General features: G+C 43.9%; 1 protein-coding gene across 4 annotated transcripts in view; it reads right to left on the bottom strand.

The window, feature by feature from the left end:
- The window catches only part of Celf6 (CUGBP Elav-like family member 6), a 41,259-nt gene extending 25,757 nt beyond the window's left edge, over window positions 1-15,502 (bottom strand). For all 4 annotated transcript variants that reach the window (XM_058573757.1, XM_046427944.2, XM_046427945.2 and 1 more), the window contains exons 1-3: window positions 15,241-15,502; window positions 11,094-11,176; window positions 2,116-2,164 (exon numbers count right to left, since the gene is read on the bottom strand). In XM_058573757.1, coding sequence (XP_058429740.1) covers window positions 2,116-2,164; window positions 11,094-11,176; window positions 15,241-15,502 — 394 coding nt within the window. The remainder of the gene's footprint in view (window positions 1-2,115; window positions 2,165-11,093; window positions 11,177-15,240) is intronic.
- Between the last annotated feature and the right edge of the window lie 5,024 nt (window positions 15,503-20,526).

The raw sequence follows: 20,526 nt of genomic DNA, 5'->3' as shown, positions 1-20,526 counted from the left end.
TAAAAAGGATTCGGTATATAGCTTAGTGGTAGATCACTCCTGGGTTCAATCCATATTAACCACCCCCCAAATCTGTGTAACACATAAATTCTAAAGTTATTAACTCAGCTGTGAGACTGCCCACTTTTCAGCTAGATTTGTTTTTCCTGCCCTCTTGAGCTGTTTTGAATCTGAATAGGTATATAGGTGGTATGCCACATGTATAGAATTTGTCAATAACGTGTACAAAAGGAGGAAGAAAATTATAACACTCCAACTGAGGCCATAAGGTCAATAAGAAGCATTATTAGCACAAGACTTCCTTTGTTCAGCTGCTGCAATGCTGTTGGATATGTGAGACTCCATACAGTAACTGTAGACCCAGTTCCTGAAGAAGACTCCCAAGTTGCGTCAAGTTGCCTGAGGCCTTTGAACATACTATCCCCTCTGCATGAGACACATGCTACTTCTCTCCTTTCTCTGACCACTTCCTGTTACCTTTCAGATCTCACTTTATATCACTAAATTTTGTTACCTCTTGAAAGCTCATCTTGACCTCCCAGAGGGGGTTAGGTACACCTTGTTTGTAATCCCATAATCCCCTTGCACTTTCCCTTGAGAAACATTGATCACACCCAATTGTGACCCCTTTTCCTCATAGCCTGGAGCTCCATGAGGCTAAGTGCCAGAACTGCCTTGCTCACCATTATATTCTTTTTATGGAGGAAGTTACTCAGAAGATGTTGGTTGGATGGTTAGATGAACTACAGATGAACCTGTCTGCTTCTCAGCTTATTAATTTACTTTTGGGTGACTTATCTGTGGGACTCTCTTGTGTTTATAGGTTAGAATATGGCCAACAGTGGCCTTGATGGCTAATAGAGCTTCCCAAGGAGCAGAAATTCTTAGAACATGTGATTCAGAAGATTTTTATACAGCCTAGTACATCTAAAAATATGACTGGCAAGAATGATATGGGAAAGGAGGGTGTGTGTGTGTGTGTGTGTGTGTGTGTGTGTGTGTGAAAGAGAGAGAGAGAGAGAATGAGGGAGGGAGGGAGGAAGAGAGAGAGAGGGAGGGAGAGAGACAGAGATAGAGAGAAAGAAGGTGGAGGAAAGTTGAAAATTTTTCTCCAAGACAAAGTATGGGGGTTTAGCATCTTGACCAAAGATCAAGAGTCAGAGACTAAAGCCTAGAGAATCTGAACAGATGAAGGGAATATTCCAGAATGGAACCATGAAGCTGCCAGAGCCCTTGTGAGTGTAGACATTGAACTGAAGTCTGAGAAGGTGTGCAGAATTAGTAGGGGTCAATAAATGTTCATATCAATTGGGTTCCTTTCTCTTCCTGATCTTGGCAGCTTCTTTTATCTAACAAAGCCATGGCTGATTTGGGTAAGACATGGAGAGAGTCTTACTCAAGGTAGAGATCAGCAGATGTCAATGAAGGATATACTACAGGCAGATATCTTGGGATGATACAAGACCTAAGGGTGAGAAAGACACCAAGAACCGACAAAAGAAGTCATTATTGCATTTCCATCTTGGCAACTATCCAGCTGGTAGTCTGGATCTCTACCATTCCTGTTCAAAAGGAGAGGTAGTCTCTCTACCAGGAAATAGTCTCTAAAAAACTTTTGGAGACTTTCTATGATCCTCAACATAAAATCAAGTTCTTTATTATGGCTTGCAAAGTCTGTCATCCCATCCTGATTGTTTATCAAGAGTAACCAAGCAAGTACAGTGAAGGGATAAATGGCCTCAACCCAGAGTGGACTGATTTTCTGGAATCAGAAGAATCTGGAAAGGCAGAATAACCCCAGACTGATTTTTCAAACAAATGTATAATTTCTACCTGGCAAAACAGGAGCAACTGCTCTCCAAGGATAAGGTGGCAAAAGCTTCCTTCCTCTGTCCCCGGTATCTGAATCTGCCCTTTCTGCATCTTCTGGGTTTGGGCTCCCATTTCCTCCTCGGTCTGAGTTGGGATAGCTGAGCTGTTTCTGGGGCTGAACAACTCTGGGCCCCTGACCCAGGGGGTATTTATTAATCAGCTATGAGTAGGACTGACTCCAGGAGTGGGCCCACAGTCCCTGACATGGGTGATACCCTGAGGTTCAGCAGACAGGAAAGTTACCTCCTCGGCCCTCACTGGCAGCCGGCTTCACTTGGATCGGACGATTCATCTGAAAGACATTGGACCAACATACCCATTCAGCATAACTGCCTGGTCCTGGGACCCCCATCCTCCCCTGGACTCCTCAAGATCTGAGCCCTAGTGCCTTTGAACTCTACACTCCCCCACTCCTACTAGGATTGTAGATTTTCTCCAAGATCCCTTCCTTAAACCCAGGAATTTAGAAAGTGCTGAGACCTGAAGGGATGAGGGGGAGGAAGCTCAGTGGTATGCACCAGGTAGAATGGGGCAACTAAAAAGATTCTTCTGCTTTGCTTTCTGGGCTGGGCTGTGTAAGTCCTGTCTCCATGGCTCCTAGACTCATCTAAAGACTTTGAGTAAGAGGAATTGGGTGAGAGGGTTTAATTGAAACTGTACATTTGTGTTTTACATATAAAACTGAGAAAATAATGTTAAATATTATTTAGATTAAACAAGATGGGGGTCATATTTAGTGCTATCTATGCCCAGCCCTGCCATCTCATGATTGTCTGACTTTAAGTAAGCTTCTCTTTTTCTGAAATTCCATTCATCAAATAAGGAAAACTCTCCCAAGCTTCTGCATCACTATAGTCTCTGAATTCACCTCTCCATCCCCTGCCTGGGTTTCTCTTCTCCTGAAGATGCTGGCGTTCACTAAGTCACCCTCCTCGGCTCTTGCCTGTCTCACTCTTCCTAATTTTCCTGGATAGTCTCATCCACACAGCCTCAGCTACTATCCATACAAGGATGACTCAGAGCTCCGCATCAACAGCCCACATTTTCTCCTGATCCTCAGACCCATTTTCCCAGCTGCTTAATATCCTGCTGGACATCCTGACTAGAAAGGCCCACTGGCATTTTCCACTCAACATACCCAAACCAGAGCTCATCTTTTCACCCAAACCTGATCCTCCATCCAAATCACCCAAGCTCTAAACCTGGAAAGCAGCTTGACTTCTCCATCCATTGCTTTCCCCCCTCCAACCAGTTTTACCTTTTAATTCAAGGGTTCCCTGATTATATAGGTGGTTAAGAATCACCTGGGAACCATATTAGACTCAGATTAGTTAGGGGACTGTATACTCTGAAAAAACTCCTAGGTGATTTTAATATATACCCCCCACATTCCCATCCCCCAACCACCCTAAGTGAATTCATGATTGAATCCCCATCTCACCTTCCTCTCATGGGTGTTGTGGGGATCACATGAGGTAATGGGGATGCAAAAGGTCTTGGTAAACTGCCAAGAGTTGGGTGCGTGGGATGTAAGGAATTATTGTTGGGGGGAAGACAGCTGAGTGCCGGGAGGAAGAACAGCGGCCTTCCAGTTCATGGAGGAAGGGGTACTGATGCCCATCTGGCCTGAGAAGGTGATGATCTGACCCCCTCCCCTCAGGAAATGCACTGCTTCTGCACCAATCAGGGGCCACTCCATCTCCTATCAATGTGCTTGTTGCCAAGACAACAGGCAGCTTCCTGTTACCATAGCCACAAGTGCTACCCAGTAACCATGGTAACGCCCTGGCAGTCACAGTTGAGCAATTTCCTTTGGATCAAATTTGGAGGTAGGAGGGTGGGGAGGACTTATTTGAAAAAAAAAAAAAAAGGAAAGGAAAGGAAAACAGGCCAAGCCTGAACCAGTGCAATCCCCCTCCCACCCAGGGCTCTGACACACCCACCCTCTGGTGGTGTAGCACCTGCAGTGTACCAGGCTGTGGGTGGGGGCCGAAACACCGACAGGACTCAGGTTGCAGTCTAGAGGGGATGACAGATCAATCCAAGCAGATCAGGGCGAGCTGGACAGGTCTGGACTGTCCTGGAACAGGGACCAGGAGGACAGGACCCGTCCCTGAGCATGGCCACCTGTGATTGTGGAGGAGAGACCAAGAGACAGAGCCATGGAAAGCAAGAGACACAGGGAGAAATGAAGAAATACAGAAAGACAGAAATTATGAAAGAAAGTAGGAGACAGACCTAGAAAAGGGCAAGGAAAGAGAATAACTGGTGGACATGGGAAGGAAATGAAGGAATGAGGGGGCAGGAAGAGGATGCAGGAGGGGCAGGGAGAAGCTTGGTAGGGAGGGTAGAAGCCTGGGGTGGAGGGCAGTGAGGGTGAGCAAGACCATCATTATTTTATTAGTTCTTAAATAGATCTTGAGAATTTCTCTCTGGAGCCTAGAGTGATGAGCACATGTGACAGCAGTGGTTTCCATGGCAGCTGCCTCCCAGGCTGAGTTTCCTGGGAGATGGTGCTCACTGGTGCTCTGGGGGATGCCCCTTTCCCTCCTCCCACCCACTTTACCACCCTTTGATGGAGAGTGGGCATTGAGTGGTTCATACACATTCCCTCATGGGCCAGGCAGGGTCCAGTCCTTGAGGCTGGAAGCCTCTCTTCCACACTTAGGCATGCTACCAGCATGTCCTAAACTCTGTGACAAGTCCCAGGTTGGACCCTTCAGGGGAAACAATGTTGACCTAGATGAGGACCCTCTCCTCATTGGCTCATAGAGAGGAAGATAATATCATCATTTCTGGAGAACCTATCATGTGTTAGGCCCTTTTTCAGGTACTTTACATACATTGTCTCCAAATCCTTTCAACTGTACAGTAAAATAATACCATTGTCCCCATGTTGCAGATGAGAAAACTGAGGCTGAGGGACATTAAATCACTTGTCTGAGATCACATGATTGAGTAAGTAGTAGAGCTGAGATTTTCTCCCAGTTTTGTATCTGACAGGGAAGTCCAGGATTTTTATATTGTGCTTCTCAACTCCATTCTTAAGTCAGGAACACAAATAATGAGGCATAGAGGGACTAGGGCCTTGACACACTACAAGGTGAAGAGCTGTGGGCTAGGCTGACTCCAGCTGGAGAGGCTGACACGACTCAGGAAGAGCTCCTTGAGGAAGAAGTTTTTGACATGAGTCTTACAGGCCTAGGGTCACTGGCCATGTGGAGATAATTGGAGAGGTAGGTTGACAGCTGAGCATTCTAGCTGCCTGGAATATGGGCTGCAAGTCTATAGGAGTAAGGTTTCTGACATTAGTACAGACAAAGCCAGGGTAGGGCAAATTGCTTTTGAGTCAGATGTGGATTTAAATCCTGGGTACATCGCTGGCAACTTCTTCAAGTTCTCTGAGCCTCAGTTTCCCCATTTGTAAAAAGGGTATCATGGTCCTGTCCTTCAGGATTGTGGTGAAAATGACAATGGCTAGATATTAGTAGGTACATCAGATATGATTAGTTTTGTTTGTTCATTTATGTGCCTATTAGGGGTGTGTGTGTGTGTGTGTGTGTGTGTGTATGTGTTAATGGAAATTGAAATCCACCCAGGGGCTGGGGCAGGGCAGGCTGTGAAAAGCATATCAAAGAACTTTGATTTTGTTGTATTTCAAAGGCAATAAATATCCAGGAAGGACTTTAAGTAGGGAAATGATTTTGTCAATTTTGTCTTATGGAGCATCCCATAAGTTGTCACTATACAGAGAAAGACTTGGAAAGGAAGCTCGAAATAGGAAGATCAACAATACAGGTAGAAGGTGAGGGGACTTGGACCAGAGTAGAAGTAAATGGCAAATTATATAGTTATATAGTTGTTTTGGATGTGGAACAAAGGGAAATAGAAAATACTGTCTGACTCAGGTTTATGGCTCAGGAATTGGGGAAGTTGGCTGTTTGGGAGTTTGGAGGTGCAGAGAAGTCCCAAGGAGGTAAGCCCAGGAGGATGAATACATAGTAGTACTCCCCAGGGCTTTAAACCCCAGTCCCCATAGAACAATGGTTGTGGAGGAAATCCAGGATTCTGTTTGTAGCTAGAAGAGAAAGAGAATTGCCCACATGAGCTTCCTGGGCAACCCTAACCTGCCTTTCTTTCTGCCATCATCAGGGGAGGGATCTGGGAGTTAGTGAGGTAATCGGGATTCCCCTTTGAGGAAAAGAGGGCATTAGTTCCTCAGCCAAGAACTTGCTGTGTGACTTCAGATGAGCTCTTTCCCTAGCTGGACACCTATTCCCTTGAGAGTTTCTCAGGTGAGGAGCCCATGGCTTCTTCAAGTCCCTGAAGGAGAAATCAAGGAAGAGAGGAGAGAACAACCTATTCTAGGCAATGGAAGGGGAAGGTCATGGGTAGCACAGATGTGCACAAGGTCCTGGTGCTTCTGATCCAGAAATCAGAAGGGAAAACAAGACCCTGCCTCAACTCACTGCTTGGCTTCTCTAAAATTTCTGCCTTTGTGCTCCACATTGCCCACTTCAGCTCTTTTGATTTTTCTGTACCACTATCAACTATTCCTTCTCCACTCAGCATTTGTACCCTCAGTGCTCCTTCTTCCCATAAAATAGAGTTTATCACAAATTCCCCAGAGAAGGGACCATTGCTGAGTCTGGGAGAAGTGCTATGAGATGCAAGAAAGAGTGGATCAAAAACAAACACAAATTTCATCACCTTTTGCACTCCTTTCTTCCTCACCCACTCCTCTAATTCAATCTGCTATCTGGTCCTATTGGTCCTACTATCTCTAAGGATGTCTTATATAGCTTTAAAGTCCACCCTGTCCTCCACATTCCTGCCCTATTCCCAGTTCTATATCAGCATACATCATCATTAGCCTATGCTCAAGTGACATTGTCTGAAAAGGTCATCCTGCTTCCAGTGTTACTCCTTCTTCAACCCAACCTTTGCACTGTAGCTAGAGAAATCTTTTAAAAATCAGTCCCTAACTCTTCCCTTCTTAAATTCACCTATTGTTCCCTATTGTAAGCCTCCTGATAAAGCCCAAGATCTTTGATTGACTGTCAAAACTCATTCCCAATATTCTCCACAATACTCTTCACAAAAGTCTCAATCCCCTTTGCTGAACATCTTCCTGCCCATTCTCATATTATTCTCAACACTTCTTTGTCTTTTAGGTCTTTAGACCCTCAAACATAATGAAACATGATCATGATTCAGCTCAGATAACCTCTCCTCTGCAAAGTTGCTCTTTCCTCTCCACTCCTGATGCCTCTTTTACATGTCTAACATAAACCCTAATGAGACATGTTGAGTTATTCCTGGGATCCTTGAGAGCAAAGCCTTCACTGAGTGATTGCATGCACTTACAGTGCCTTTGTATAAATTACTAAAAGCACTCTCCAACCAGGGGAATAAGTAAGAAAAATTGTTCCCCTTTTTCTGGGTGGATACAGCCTTGAAATAATAATATGTATGGTTTGGCCAATAGACTATGGCTGAATTTTAGTTTACATTTTTCTTCTCCACCCAAGTTATTTAGTGCAGAGCACAACCTGTAAAAGCAAATGTACTCCCCTACCAGTTATGTCTACCTCTTGCACAGTGTTTGAGGAATAGGTACCCCAAAGAAGGGATACCATAGGCAGAGAGACAGATGAATAAGGGGGCACTCTTGGAATCCCAGAAAGTAGGAATGAAGTTGGCCTCACTCTCTTTGGGTATATTTTGAAGCCTAAAGTGAGACTTTAGAAGTAGCTCCAGCTTTATGGGGCAGATGCTACCCGAGATGGGGCCAAGTGTGATACATCACTAAGGTTTGACAGAAGTCCTGAGTAGGGAACCAAGCTTTGATAGGTGTTGGAAGTTGGCAGTGGGAAAGTGGAGGGGAGCAAAAAGGAGGTCTCAGTTGAGCAGACCCCATGAAATCACCCTGAAGATCCAGGCTTTCTCTTTGGGGATTGACCCAGCTTTTCCTCTTTCCATGTTGATAATTATGCCTGACTCCAGCAAAAACTCAGATTGATGCCTTATCTTTGCTTCTCCAGCAGATGGCAGCTGTGCCCAGGACCCAGTGCCTCTAGGGAGCTGGGCCCTCATTTCTTTCTTAAGCTGGTGGGCCTGAATCCAGGTGACTGCTGTCCCTGACAGGCTAGGAGGAAAGACTGATAACAGTGGACCTTGCCAGGGTGGCCAACATAGCCATTGATTTTCATTTAGGAGAATAATTAAATATTAATTCACTTTGTTAAGTGGAGAGGGGAATGAATAAAGCCAATACTGGCAGAACCTAGAGGAAGCTGAGGCACACTAGAGGCCAGCAGATGGAAGGGTGTGAGAGGATGTCCCCAGTTGCCATCCTCTCAATAACCCTGTCTACCACTAGGTTGACTCTTGTAACAGTGCGGAAGTTACGTGAATGAGTTCTGGAATCAAACTAACTTCTCAAATCCCAGATCTTCCCATTAGTAGCTACAAGACCTTGGGCAAGTCACTTGATCTTTAAGATTCAGTTTTCTTTTTTTGTGTGTGAAATGGGGATGCCAATAATAATACCTTCTTCATAGAGGATTACATGACTTAGAACATGTAAACTACCATGAACACCCATATCAATAACTGTTAGTTATTAATATTTTGTTTTCTTCCCCAGCAGTTCTCCCAGTGTTTTCAGACTTCACAGCCCTTATCTCAGTTGCTCTCATCTTTATAGTGCTCTCCAGGCACCTCTGACCTAGTGGAGCACTGTGGCTTCTTGATAAATTTTGTTTATTTGTTTGTTTCTACCAGGGATAGAAACCAGGGGCACTTAACCACTGAGCAACATCCCCAGTCCTTTTTTTATATTTTATTTTGAAACAGGGTCTTGCTGAGTTGCTGAGGCTGGCTTTGAACTCTTGATTCTCCTGCCTCAGCCTCCTGAGCTGCTGGGATTACAGGCATGTGCCACTACGCCTATCTGTTGAGAAGATTTTTATCCAAAAGTTCATCTTACTATTTGTGTGTGTGTGTGTGTGTGTGTGTGTATGCACACGCCTCACATTGACTTTTAGGGTAAAATCCAAATCCCTTAGTCTGGCACTCAGAGTTTCCTCTTCAATTGTTGCCTTCTGCAGATCTCTCCAGCTTAGTCCATATTCCTGTGGAACCTCCCCCATGGTCCCACTCCATTTCACACCCACCTGTTCCTTCTGTCTCTGAACATATCATATATACATGGTCCACTTTGCTTTTTTCCAGTGATATTAGTTTGTCTTGCTGACTCTCAGTTCTAGCAGCAGAAGTCATTTGCTCCCATGGTTAGATACAATGATGACTTCTCCGATTTTAACTAATGCTGCTGTTACTATTAGAGCTATACTAACACCAGCTAACCTATATTGAGTGCTTATTTTCTGCCAAGAATTATGCTAAGCACTTAGCTCACACAACCATTATAACCCTATGAGTTACAGGTAAAGAAACTTAGGCATAGCAGTAGACATTTGCCCAAGGTCACAGGACAGGGCCTGGATCCACACTATATTTGTCTGACTCCACAGCCTACATACAGAGCATTGGTGATGGTGTTGGGTTGGTGTTACTTGGCACTAAGTCCCCAAGAGTCAGATTGCTTCAGTTACTAAGATTGGTTCTAGGAGAGTCAGCAAGACAAACTGATAAACAGCTTGATCAGTTCTTGGCAAAGCTTGTTCCATTGTTGGACAGCTTCAGTTCACAGAAGTGACTTCATTAAACTGAGTTGATGCTAGTATCTGTTTCTTATACTCCCTGATCTGATCCTGATGTCTGGGGCACCTGTAGAAAACCAAATCCCTCTTCAGAATTTCTCTTTGTAGATTGACCCAGCTTTTCCTCTTTCCATGTGGACAGTTATGCCTGACTGAAATATTTTTTTTTAATTTTTAGATCTTTATTTATTTATTTTTACATGGTACTGAGGATCAAACCCAGTGTCTCATATGTATGAGGCAAGTGCTTTACCACTGAGCCACAACCCCAGCCCATTATTGAAATCTTAATCTGCACTTGCTAAGCCTCAATTTTTTCTCACTATAGTCCAGTGTATGGGGTGTTAGTACTCACTCCTGACAATGAGGAAACTGAAGTTTAAGATTATAAGTAAATGAAAGAGTTGAGATCAAAATCTAGGTCTGTAAAGCTTGAAAACCAATATTCTTAATTATTGTGTTGTGATGCCCCCCTATTAAAGTCCCCATTAGATCCTATCTTCTCCATTTCATATCCCCAATTCCTTCAAACTATCACCCCGTGGACCATGTATATCATGGGGTGATAGTTTATGCCTTCACTTTATCCAGGTCTCTTTCTGGTAAGATAATAACCCTCTTAACTTTGAGACCTAGAATGGACATAAGTCCCAGGTTTGGCCTGCCCATGGCATTTGAATAGTACTCTTGTTCTAGCCATACCACTCATGGGACAAGAGAAAACGAGGCTTAGCAGGATGACTTGATCTTGGTAACCCATGCTGGCTCTAAATGGTTACTTCTTATTTCTACCATATGGGCAGTAGATTCCACTTTGCTATTTTAAAACAAATTTTACTTGTTCTTTTTAATTATACATGACAGTAGGATGTATTTTCGTATATCATATATACATGGTCCATTTTACTTTTGTCCAGTGATTATTCATTAGCCAAGAACAGACCAGATGTGATTGGTACCTATAAGCCTAGTTTTGCCTGTAGAATCAGATCTCCCCTAACTTTAGCCAAGAGTTTGAAGTGTGGAGCAAGGACAATCAGGGTGAGTCAAGGCATCCCTAAAAACCATTGAAGAAAGAGGACCAGAGGGAAGTACTATCAGGGATCCTAGAACTGGAGAAAATGAGGTAATAGCCTAGCAGATCTTCTCTCCCATGTAACTACATACATGTTCACTCCAATGACAAAGAACACTCAAAGCCATGATTTTGGCCAGTGTGAACAATTTCTAGTTTAGCCCACAATATTGATTCCTCTCATAAGAGGTGGGGTGGAATATTTGACCCAAGGATCTTGAGCCCATTTTCTAGCCAGAAGAATGGGTATTTAACACAGAACTTGCAGTTGTTCATGGCATAGGTAAGCCCTCTCTTAGAAAGAAGATTCTGCTTCTAGTCTTTTGTCCCAAATCAGTTCCACCTGCTGGTTTGGCATGCATATAGGGCACTGTCCCCAGCTGAGGTGATTTCCAACCCCCAAATCTTGGTGAACTTACCCCAGGCAGGGTCTTCTGCTCGTGCAGTGCACTCTGGGCCTTGAGAGCAGAGTCCCGGGCGCAGTAGGTGAGGAAGGCACAGCCTGAGGAGGAAGAGGCTGGCTCAGGTTGTTTCCTAAAACCCCCAAATACTCTTGTTGGAAACACCCCATTAATTCAACAAACTTAAGGCCATTCTCCTTTTAACAAGAACACTACTTCTGAGTAGACTTTTCTGCCTCCCACTTTCTTTGAAAGGAGGGTCCTTATATGCCTGGGGACTGATATCTCTGACTCCTTCTCATTTGCTCCTGCCCTCCTGCCCAGGGAACATATGTACCCACACGCTGTCACATGCTCATACAATCCCACAGCTCCCCTCCCCACTCCAGCTGTAAGTCTGTTGGGGTTAAACCTCCATAAGCAGCTTTGCCTTCATCTTTAACCCAGACTCCCCCTTCTTTTTTGATACAGGCTCACTGAGTCTCCTAGAATCAGCCTCAATTTCTTCCCAACTCAGTTTCAGATGAGAGGAGGCAAAAAAGGAAGAGCAGGGTTGAGGCTAAGCCTAGGACCTCCCTCTACTAAACTTGAAGCTGGGGAATGGGTTAATTTGAGGCTTGGAAGATGTTTCTAGTTTAAGGGCTTTATGTAAGTGGGAGCTTTCAGGGACCCTCTAATCCTATCCAAGAGCTTGATCTCTCAACTCTCCCAGGGCTTCAAGATAGGGCCTCTCAAAGGGTTACTGTACACCAAATCTGACTCCTCTAAAAGGGTCAAGAGATATGGGGCAGGGAAAGTCTGGAATGAGGCAGAGGAACAGGCCTACCCTTCTTTCTTTTTTTTTGTTTCAATAGTCTATTAAGAAGCACTGATGCAGACAGCTTTTCTTTTTAAACATTCATGAGCACTCATTCATTCAGAAAATACTGACAGTGGGGGTGGGGCTGGGGTTGTGGCTCAGCAGTAGAATGCTCACCTAGCATATGCGAGACTCTGGGTTCAATCCTCAGCACCACATAAAAATAAATAAATAAATAAATAAAATAAAGGTATTGTGTTCAACTACAACTAAAAAATAAATAATAAAAAAATTTTAAAAAGAAAATACTGAATACTTACTCATTATGGTAGAGTATTTTGATGGTTTAGGGGAGAGAGAGGCAACACGATAGATACATTCTCTTCTTTCACGTGGATTAGACAACAAATTATGAGGGACAACTGAGCCCAAAGGGTTAGAGAATGTCTCAAAGAAGACACTGAGTCCTCAAGAACAAGAACATTGAGTCCTTGAACCAAGTGCAAGTGATAAGAGGCTGGTGATTATTTCAGGCAGAGGGAAAGCATATATGAAGTATCAGCCAAGCATTTAGAGTGTTGGGGAAATGGACAGGAGGCTAGTATGGTTGGGGGCTGGTGAACAGGGATAGTGGCTAGTGAGATATGCAAGAATCAGGTCATATATAGCTTTACAGGCCTCAATCAGATTTTGAACTTTTTCTGAGAGCAATGGGGAACCACTAAAGGGTCTTAGTGATATGATAAGATCTCTGTGTGTGTGTGTGTGTTTAAAAAAAGCCTTTTGAGTATAGGAAGGAGAGGGGCTGAAGGAAGAGAAAGTGGATGTGGGAAGCCATTAGGAGCTTAATGTAGTTTCCCATTTAGTCCTCAGTAGACTAGAAAAGTCAATGGGAACATTTTCTTCTGTGGAGCTCTCTCCTTAAGATGGGTGAGTTATCTGCCATTCAAAGTATCTCCAGAAAACTCCTGGCCAGGCTCTTATCACATCAGTGGGGAAACTGAAACCCAGAGAATGTGTCAGTAGGAGGGCAGCATTTGGAGTTTCCTTTCTTCCTTTTTCCCCCTCTTCTCTGTCTCTCTCTCTCTCTCTCTCTTGGTATTGGGAACTAAACTAGGACCTCACACATGCCAGGCAAGCACTCTACCACTGAGCTACATCACCAAACCAGCATTTGGAATTTTCTAACTCTCATATTGGGGTTGTTTTCAAGACACTGTGGCTGCCTCCATCGGTACCCAGCCATCAACAGGAAAATGAGTCACTTTAGCTTTCAGACGTCACTGTCACTGTGGAGAAGGTATGGAAAATGTTGACTTGGAGACCCTCCATGATCACCTTGCAAGGCAACACTTGCCTTGGAAAGATGCAGGTTTGTTGGAAATAAATTGACAAACACCTGATTCCTCTTACATCACTACTCCATCTTCTGCCACAAAACCATATCATCTGATGTCAGAATCAGGTGTAGGGAGGGGAAAGCTGTCTGAAAGGTTCGGGGGCTCAGCTGCCACTTAAAGGAGCCTATGGACTACCTGGAATAGAAGGAAGAATAATGGAAGGGTAGCAATCCAGAGAAGTATAGCTTGAGGGACAGATGAATGTGTGTGTGTGTGGGGGGGAGACCAGAAAGAATTAAAGCTAAATGGGGCAAGAGAGAATGAGGAAACAGTTCAGAGCCTCTAATAATGTTTGAGAGAGAAGAATGAGAATTAAAGGTATTCTATACACTTCCTTTATTATAAAGATAGCCTACAAAGATTAGCTTTGTACTTACATGCTGAAATCAATGTCCAGAAAAATAAGAAAATAAGTTAATATAAGTAGAAAAACAGACAGACAGACAATTAAGCTATATCATAAGGAGTCTGGATGGTGTGACATTGTCCTTTTATGGACTCTTTAACATAACCCCAACCCAAAGGGTGGAAGCTGTACCCCCACCCAGATGACAGTCCTGGCCTTCTGTAGGCATTTTCCTGAAGCCCCTATATTAGTGTGCCAAGGAACCCCCAAGGTCTTTCAAGTGAAAAGAGGTGGCAATCTGATTCCAGCTCTCAATCCCTAGGAATTTACTTTTAGTTGTTAACCAAGGCCCATCACTCCTCTTAGGAATTTCACTAAGGACAGTTGGTGATCCTTCACCATCAAAACCTTGAAACCACAAACTGTTTCTCCTCAAATTCTCTCTCCTTTCCCTGTCAATGAATGGCACATGACTCTGGCTCTGTTACTCGGGCCCAGCCTGGACAGACTTTTCTGCATGTAAACAAGCCTCCTCCCTCTCTCTACAGGAAAAAAGGGGTGTGGCCATACAGGACCATGGTGCTTCTGTCTTTTTAGCAAGGACAAGGAGAAGATTTCCCCTTCTTCCTCTTCAGCCTCACCCACCTTAAGAGTGCTCTGATCTGGGACTAGCCTGTGAGAGAAGGAAAGCAGTAGGCCATCAAGAGGATTGGGAAGGAGAAAAGAAGAGTAAAGAAAGGGAGATTAGAGGAAGGTAGAAGTGTGGATTCAGCTAAGGGGAAACTTAAGATAAAGGGGACACAGGGTGGTGGCATTCCCAGCTGAGGTCAGGGTTGTGGACTCAAATCAGAAAAGATAGAGTGTTGGGATTCTGACAAAGAGTAGGAGAGATTGGGATTATTGTCAAACATTGAGAGGGGGTGGCATTTGGAACTGAGAGCCTCCTGGGAAATAAATTGGATTTTGTGAGTTAGACAAGCCTGGGTCCTGAAGAAGGGAAGAGTTTGGGTTCAAAGGGAAGAAAGGAAGAGTTTGACAATCTAAGAGTCAAATGAAGGCTCTGGGGGTTGGTTGGAGTTGGAGGCCAGAGGAGGGATGCAAGTCTAAGATATGTGAGTGGTTAGGCCTGAGTGATGTGGCACCCAGTGGAGGGGTAAGGAATGCTTGGGCTCAGGTTTCATAAGATCGTGTGTAATTCAAGAGCTAGAAGATGGAATAAGTTTCCAAATTCCAGGATTTGGGATGTCTGATGCGAGCATTGGTGAAGAGGCTCAACTGAAAGGCAGGGACTATTGGGATATGATAGGCAAAGGGTAGGAATTTGGTGGTAAATGTGAAGAACATGTTAGCGGACCAGAGTGATGATCAGTGGAGGATGCCCCAGGGAAAATTCTTGGTTGGGGTTTCTGTGATCTAGGGAGGGGACAGGGCTTAGGTGGGGCAGGTAATGGAGTGGTGTTGTACTGGCTCTAGGTAGGGTTAGGGTTGGGGCTGAGGTTGGGACTGGGGTTGGGCTGGACTGCACTCTAATTGGATTAGGTCTGGGCTGGTCAGGGCTGGACTGGGTTGGGCTGGGCTGGGCTGGGCTGGGCTGGGCTGAGCTGAGCTGACCCCGCGCACCTTTGTGGAGGCCGGTGAGCCGGTCCTTCAGCACCGTCAGCTCGTAGATGCGGCCGAACTCCTCGAACAGCGGCTTGAGGTCCTGCTCGTCCAAGCCCCGCGGGATCTGCCCCACGAAGAGCTTGATGGCGTCGTGGTCCTTCATGGGCACCGCGGGACCTGGGTTTAGCCCGCTCATGCCGACGCCGCTGTCCGCGGTGCTGAAACCAAGGCGCGGGCCCGGGCCGGCGGCCGGCGCAGACCCTCCGGGCGCCGCGGCCATATCCCCGCCCAGTCCGCCCTCCGGCCGGTCCCACCGGTCCCGCCTGTCCCGCCGTCCCCTCCCTGGACCGGTGGCGAGGGCCAGGGGGGAGGGGGCGGGGCCCGGGTGGTGAGGGAGGGGGGCTGCCCAGGGGGCGGGGTCCGGGTGGAGGGGCGTAGAAGGGGTGGAGCGGGTTGAAAGGGGGCGGGGCCGGGGCGGGGCGGGCCGGAGCCGAGGCGGCGGGACGCTGGGGTCTGGCTTGAGGTCCCAGCGCCGCGCTTTCTGGGCTCCGGCCCGAGCTCCGGGAGCCAAGCCCCGAGCCCCAGCCCCCGTGCTTGGTGACGTCAGGCAGCTGGCCTCTGAGTCTACGCAAATGATTTGCATAATGAGGAAGCAGTGGCCAATCAGAGTGGGAGTTGACCGGGCTCTGCCAGGGGCGGGAGGGGCGGCCGGGCTCACGCGCTGCTGCTCGCTATGGCAACAAGACCCTCTGATGCCCTGTATGTGTCGAGTAAGTGCGGGCGTGGCCGTGGATGGCGCGTGTGCGCCTAGGACCGCATGAGGGGGAAGTAGCTTCGTCATGCGTGGTGGTATCTGCGAGAGTCGGAGCTAATCCCCTCCTCACACACAGGCAAATGCAGGCACACACACCTCCAAAAGCTGGAGCCTTTTCTGCGGAGGTAGATGGGGATTCCTCTTCTCTTTGCCCACTACCTAAGCCAGTCCCACTGAGCCGATCCCGTCCCTCCCCATTACACATCTCTCTGATGTCTTCAACTATTTCCTTACTGCTGAGCTTCAAACGCACCCGTTTCCCCTGAATCCTAAAAAGAAAAGGTAGACTTTTTAAAGAAAGAAAGAAAAAGAAACCCCAAAACATTCTTTGAACAGTGATTTCCTTCTCGAAAGAGAGAGAAAACTTATATTACCCTTATTTTTTAAGCACCCGTTACTAACGCACCGGGTGCCTGGTTCATTCCAATTTTGTGAGCTCGGGAGTGTTATCCCCCTTTTCCGGAAAAGGATGCTGAGGTTTTAAGTGTCAAGGAGGTTAGTGCTAGACCCGCCCCTAACATTTGCTGGGCCTAAAGCAAAGAAGATATGGAAATAGACGTCTCGCGTGTTTAAATATTTAAAAGCTATAAATCAAATTACAATTTGTTACTATTGTATTTATGGATTTTATGTTTACCTTTTATTTTAACAAATACACTTTCATAAAAACAAAAATGATATGTAAAGCTGTGTTTATTTTATTACAACAGAAAGTTGGGAAAATACCAGAACCAATGGATCTTTATTACTCTTGCACATGATTAGGTATTTTCTTGATGGGCCAGTGATTTGGACAAAGTAGCAGTAGTTTATAAATTATATATTTATTCCACAAAAGTCTTGTCTCTTTCAGTAGAAGTGCTAATTGTATTGTTTTTTTAAAGTATTTATTTTTTAGTTGGACACAATCTTTAGTTTATTTTTATGTGGTGCTGAGGATCGAACCCAGTGCTTTGCGCGTGCCAGGCGAGCGTGCTACCACTTGAGCCACATCCCCAGCCCTAATTTTATTGTTTTAATAGAGATTTAGCACAACATGTGATCATTGCTTCAAGAAATGCCCAAGAGCATCAGTAACAATCGGAATCATCAAAAAATTTCATAAACCAACATTCAAATTCAGAAATCATAATTTTTAAAAAATATTTTTCTCCCTTAATAGAAAATTTCTCCTTATAATTAGTTGATTATAAAATGGGTAACCAGAACATTTTACTTTCATGTATTTTTAAAATTTCCCTGAGATTTTCTCTTTGACCTATGGGGTTTTTTTGTTTTGTTTTGTTTACAAATGTGTTGTATAGTTTCCAGATGTTTAGAGATTTTCCTGTTCTATTTCTGTTATTGATTTCTAGTTTGAGTCTACTGCTCTTTTCTTTTACACCATTCAGTTCTTTTACATTTGTTGAGGTCTCTTTTGTTGCCTACAGAATATGATCTATTTTGGAAAATGTTTTGTTGATTAGTTTATTGAAAAGAATGTGTGGGGCTGAGGATGTGGCTCAAGCAGTGGCGAGCTCGCCTGGCATGTGTGTGGCCCAGGTTCGATCCTCAGCACCACATACAATCAAAGATGTTGGGTCTGCCGAAAACTAAAACTAAATATTAAAAAATTCTCTCTCTCTCTCTCTCTCAAAAAAAAAAAAAAAAAGAATGTGGTGTGGACTCTGCTTTTGCTGGATTGAGTGTTTGGGGTATTTCTTGGTCTGGTTTGGGGGATTTTTTTTTTTTTTTTTGGTACTGGGGATTGAACCCAGGGTCCTTAACCAATGAGCCACATTCCCAGGCCTTTTTTATATCTTATTTAGAGATTTAGAGACACGGTCTCGCTTATTTGCTTTTGACCTCACTAAGTTGCTGAGGCTGGCTTTGAACTTGTGATCCTCCTGCCTCAACCTCCTGAGTCACTGGGATTACAGGTGTGCACCACTGTGCCCAGCTGTTTAGTTTTTGAGATGGGGTTTAGGTTTCCCAGGCTGATCTCATGCAACCCTCCTACCTCAAACTTTCCAAGGGTTGTGACTACAGGCACATGGTAAAGTGTCTCTATGTACCATCTACAGTCTGTTAATTAATGGTGTACAGTTCTATGTGTTGCTGGTTTATGTCTATTTGTTTTATCAATTATTGAGAGAAAGTTGTTTACATCTCCAACTATAATTGTAGATTTGTCTATTTCCCCATTTGGTTTTATTAAGTTTTGCATCATATATTTTGTGACTCCATTTTGGGGGTGTATAAATGTAAAATTGTGTCTTATTAGTTGATGGACCCTTTTACCATTATGTGCCATCATTTTCTGTTGGTAAACTTATTGCTCCAAGAGCTACTTTATCAGATACTAAAACATAGGCGCTTATGCTTTCTTTTAATTAATGTTTGAAAAGTATATCTTTTTCTGATCTTTTGCTTTGTACCAAACTATGTAACTGTGTGTGTGTGTGTGTGTGTGTGTGTATAAATAATTTTTTTCAGTGCTGAGGATTAAACCTATGGTCTCATGCATGATACTCTACCATTGAGCTATATGCTCAGTCTCACAGTTATAATTAAAGTAACTTATATCATATAGCTGGGTCTTTTATTCAACCCACTATAACAATCTTTGTTTTAGTTGATATATTTAGGCCACTTACACTTAATTATCAATATTTTAGGGCTGTGTCTGACATTTAATTTTTTGTTTTCTTTTTGTTCTCTTTTCTGATTCCTCTCTCCTGCCTTCCTGGAGTAACTTGTTCATTATTCGAAGTATATTGTATATACACGGCTTATTGTAGTCTACTTCCATTAATATTTTATCAGTTTGAGTAAAGTGTAGAAACCTTACATACATGTAAGTCCCTTTCATCTCCCCCATTTATGTTTTAAATATTTCCTCTACACACTTTTAGAACCACATCAGGCAATGTTATTGAAACACCATTTGTAAAACCTCAGGGAAGAATTAGTCTGTTATATTTCCTCATGTTTTTCCTCTTTTCGTTGTTCTTTCCTCCTTTCCAGTAGTCCAAAATTCCTTCATTCTTTCATATTCTTTGCATTTTAAGAATTTCTTTTAGTTATCCTTTTAGAGTTGTTCTGTTGGTGATAGATTCTCTAAGTTTTCCTTTGTCTGAGAATGTCTTGATTTCCCTTCATTCCTGAAGGATACTTTTGCTGAACATTGAATTTTAACAGTTCTTTTTTTATAGCTTTATTTTATTCATTTATTTTTAATGTGATGCTGAGGATTGAACCCAGGGCCTCATGCATGCTAGGCAAGTGCTCTACTGCTGAGCCACAACACCAGCCCCTTAAAATGTGCCACTTCCTTCTGACTTTCCTAGTATGATAAGAAATCTGCTGTCATTCAAATTGCTTTCCTCTTATAGTCAGATGACATCTCTTTCTCAATTCTATCTTTGTCTTTAGCTTTAAGAAGTTTGATTACTATGTGTCCTACTATGTGTCCTGTTGTGCATATTTTTGGTTCTATCCTGTTTGGTTTCACTATGCCTCTTTAATCTGTAGAGTTATGTCTTTTGCTAAATATTGACAGTTTCAGCCATTATTTTTTCAAGTACTTGTTTTTTTTTTTCTGAGAGTTAATATTTATTTTTAGTTATCGGCGGACACGACATCTTTGTTGGTATGTGGTGCTGAGGATCGAACCGGGGCCGCACGCATGCCAGACGAGCGCGCTACCGCTTGAGCCACATCCCCAGCCCTTTTTCAAGTACTTGTATGGGCCTATGCTTTTTCCCCTTTCTCTCTAAGACTATGCAAACAGTAATGTTAGATCTTTTGTGTTAATATTGCAGGTCCCTGAGACTATTAATTTCTTGGGGGAGGGGGTACCAGGTATTGAATCCAGGGGCACTTAACCACTGAGCCACATTCCCAGCCCTTTCTTACATTTTTATTTAGAGTCGGGGTCTCCCAGATTTGCTTAGGAACCTCATTAAGTTGCTGAGGCTGGCTTTGAACTCCTGATCCTCCTGCCTCAGCCTCCTGAGCTGCTGGGATTATAGGCTTGTGCCACCACGCCCATCCTTTGTTCATTTTTTAAGTCTATTTTCTCTCTGTTATTTGGATTGAATAAATTCTATTGTTCTATCTTCAAAATCACAGATTGTTTGTTTTCTTTGGCATCTAATGCTGAGCTCATCCATTGAGTTTTCCATTTTGTTGTATTTTTTCAGTTCTAAAATTTCCATTTGGGGCTGAGGTTTGTAGACTCAATGGTAGAGCACTTGCCTAGCATACGGGACACCCTGGGTTTCATGCCTAGCACCACGATAATAATTCCATTTTGTCTTAATTTATATTTTTAAATTTATTTTCTGAAACCATATTTTTTCATTTGATTCAAGTATTTGTAATTGCTGATTGATGCAGTTTATGACGGCTGCTTTTAAAACCTTGACAGATAATTCCAACATCTGTGTCATCCTAGTGTTGGTGACTATTGATTGTCTTTTCTCATCAATTTGAGATTTTTCCTTGGT

The sequence above is a fragment of the Marmota monax genome, unplaced genomic scaffold (assembly GCF_021218885.2).
Source record: "Marmota monax isolate L192 unplaced genomic scaffold, Marmota_monax_Labrador192_F-V1.1 WCK01_AAM20220418_F8-fsc00111, whole genome shotgun sequence".
NCBI lineage: Eukaryota > Metazoa > Chordata > Mammalia > Rodentia > Sciuridae > Marmota > Marmota monax.
The sequence above is the reverse complement of the archived record's forward strand: the minus strand, read 5'-3'. Positions and strand labels throughout refer to the sequence as shown.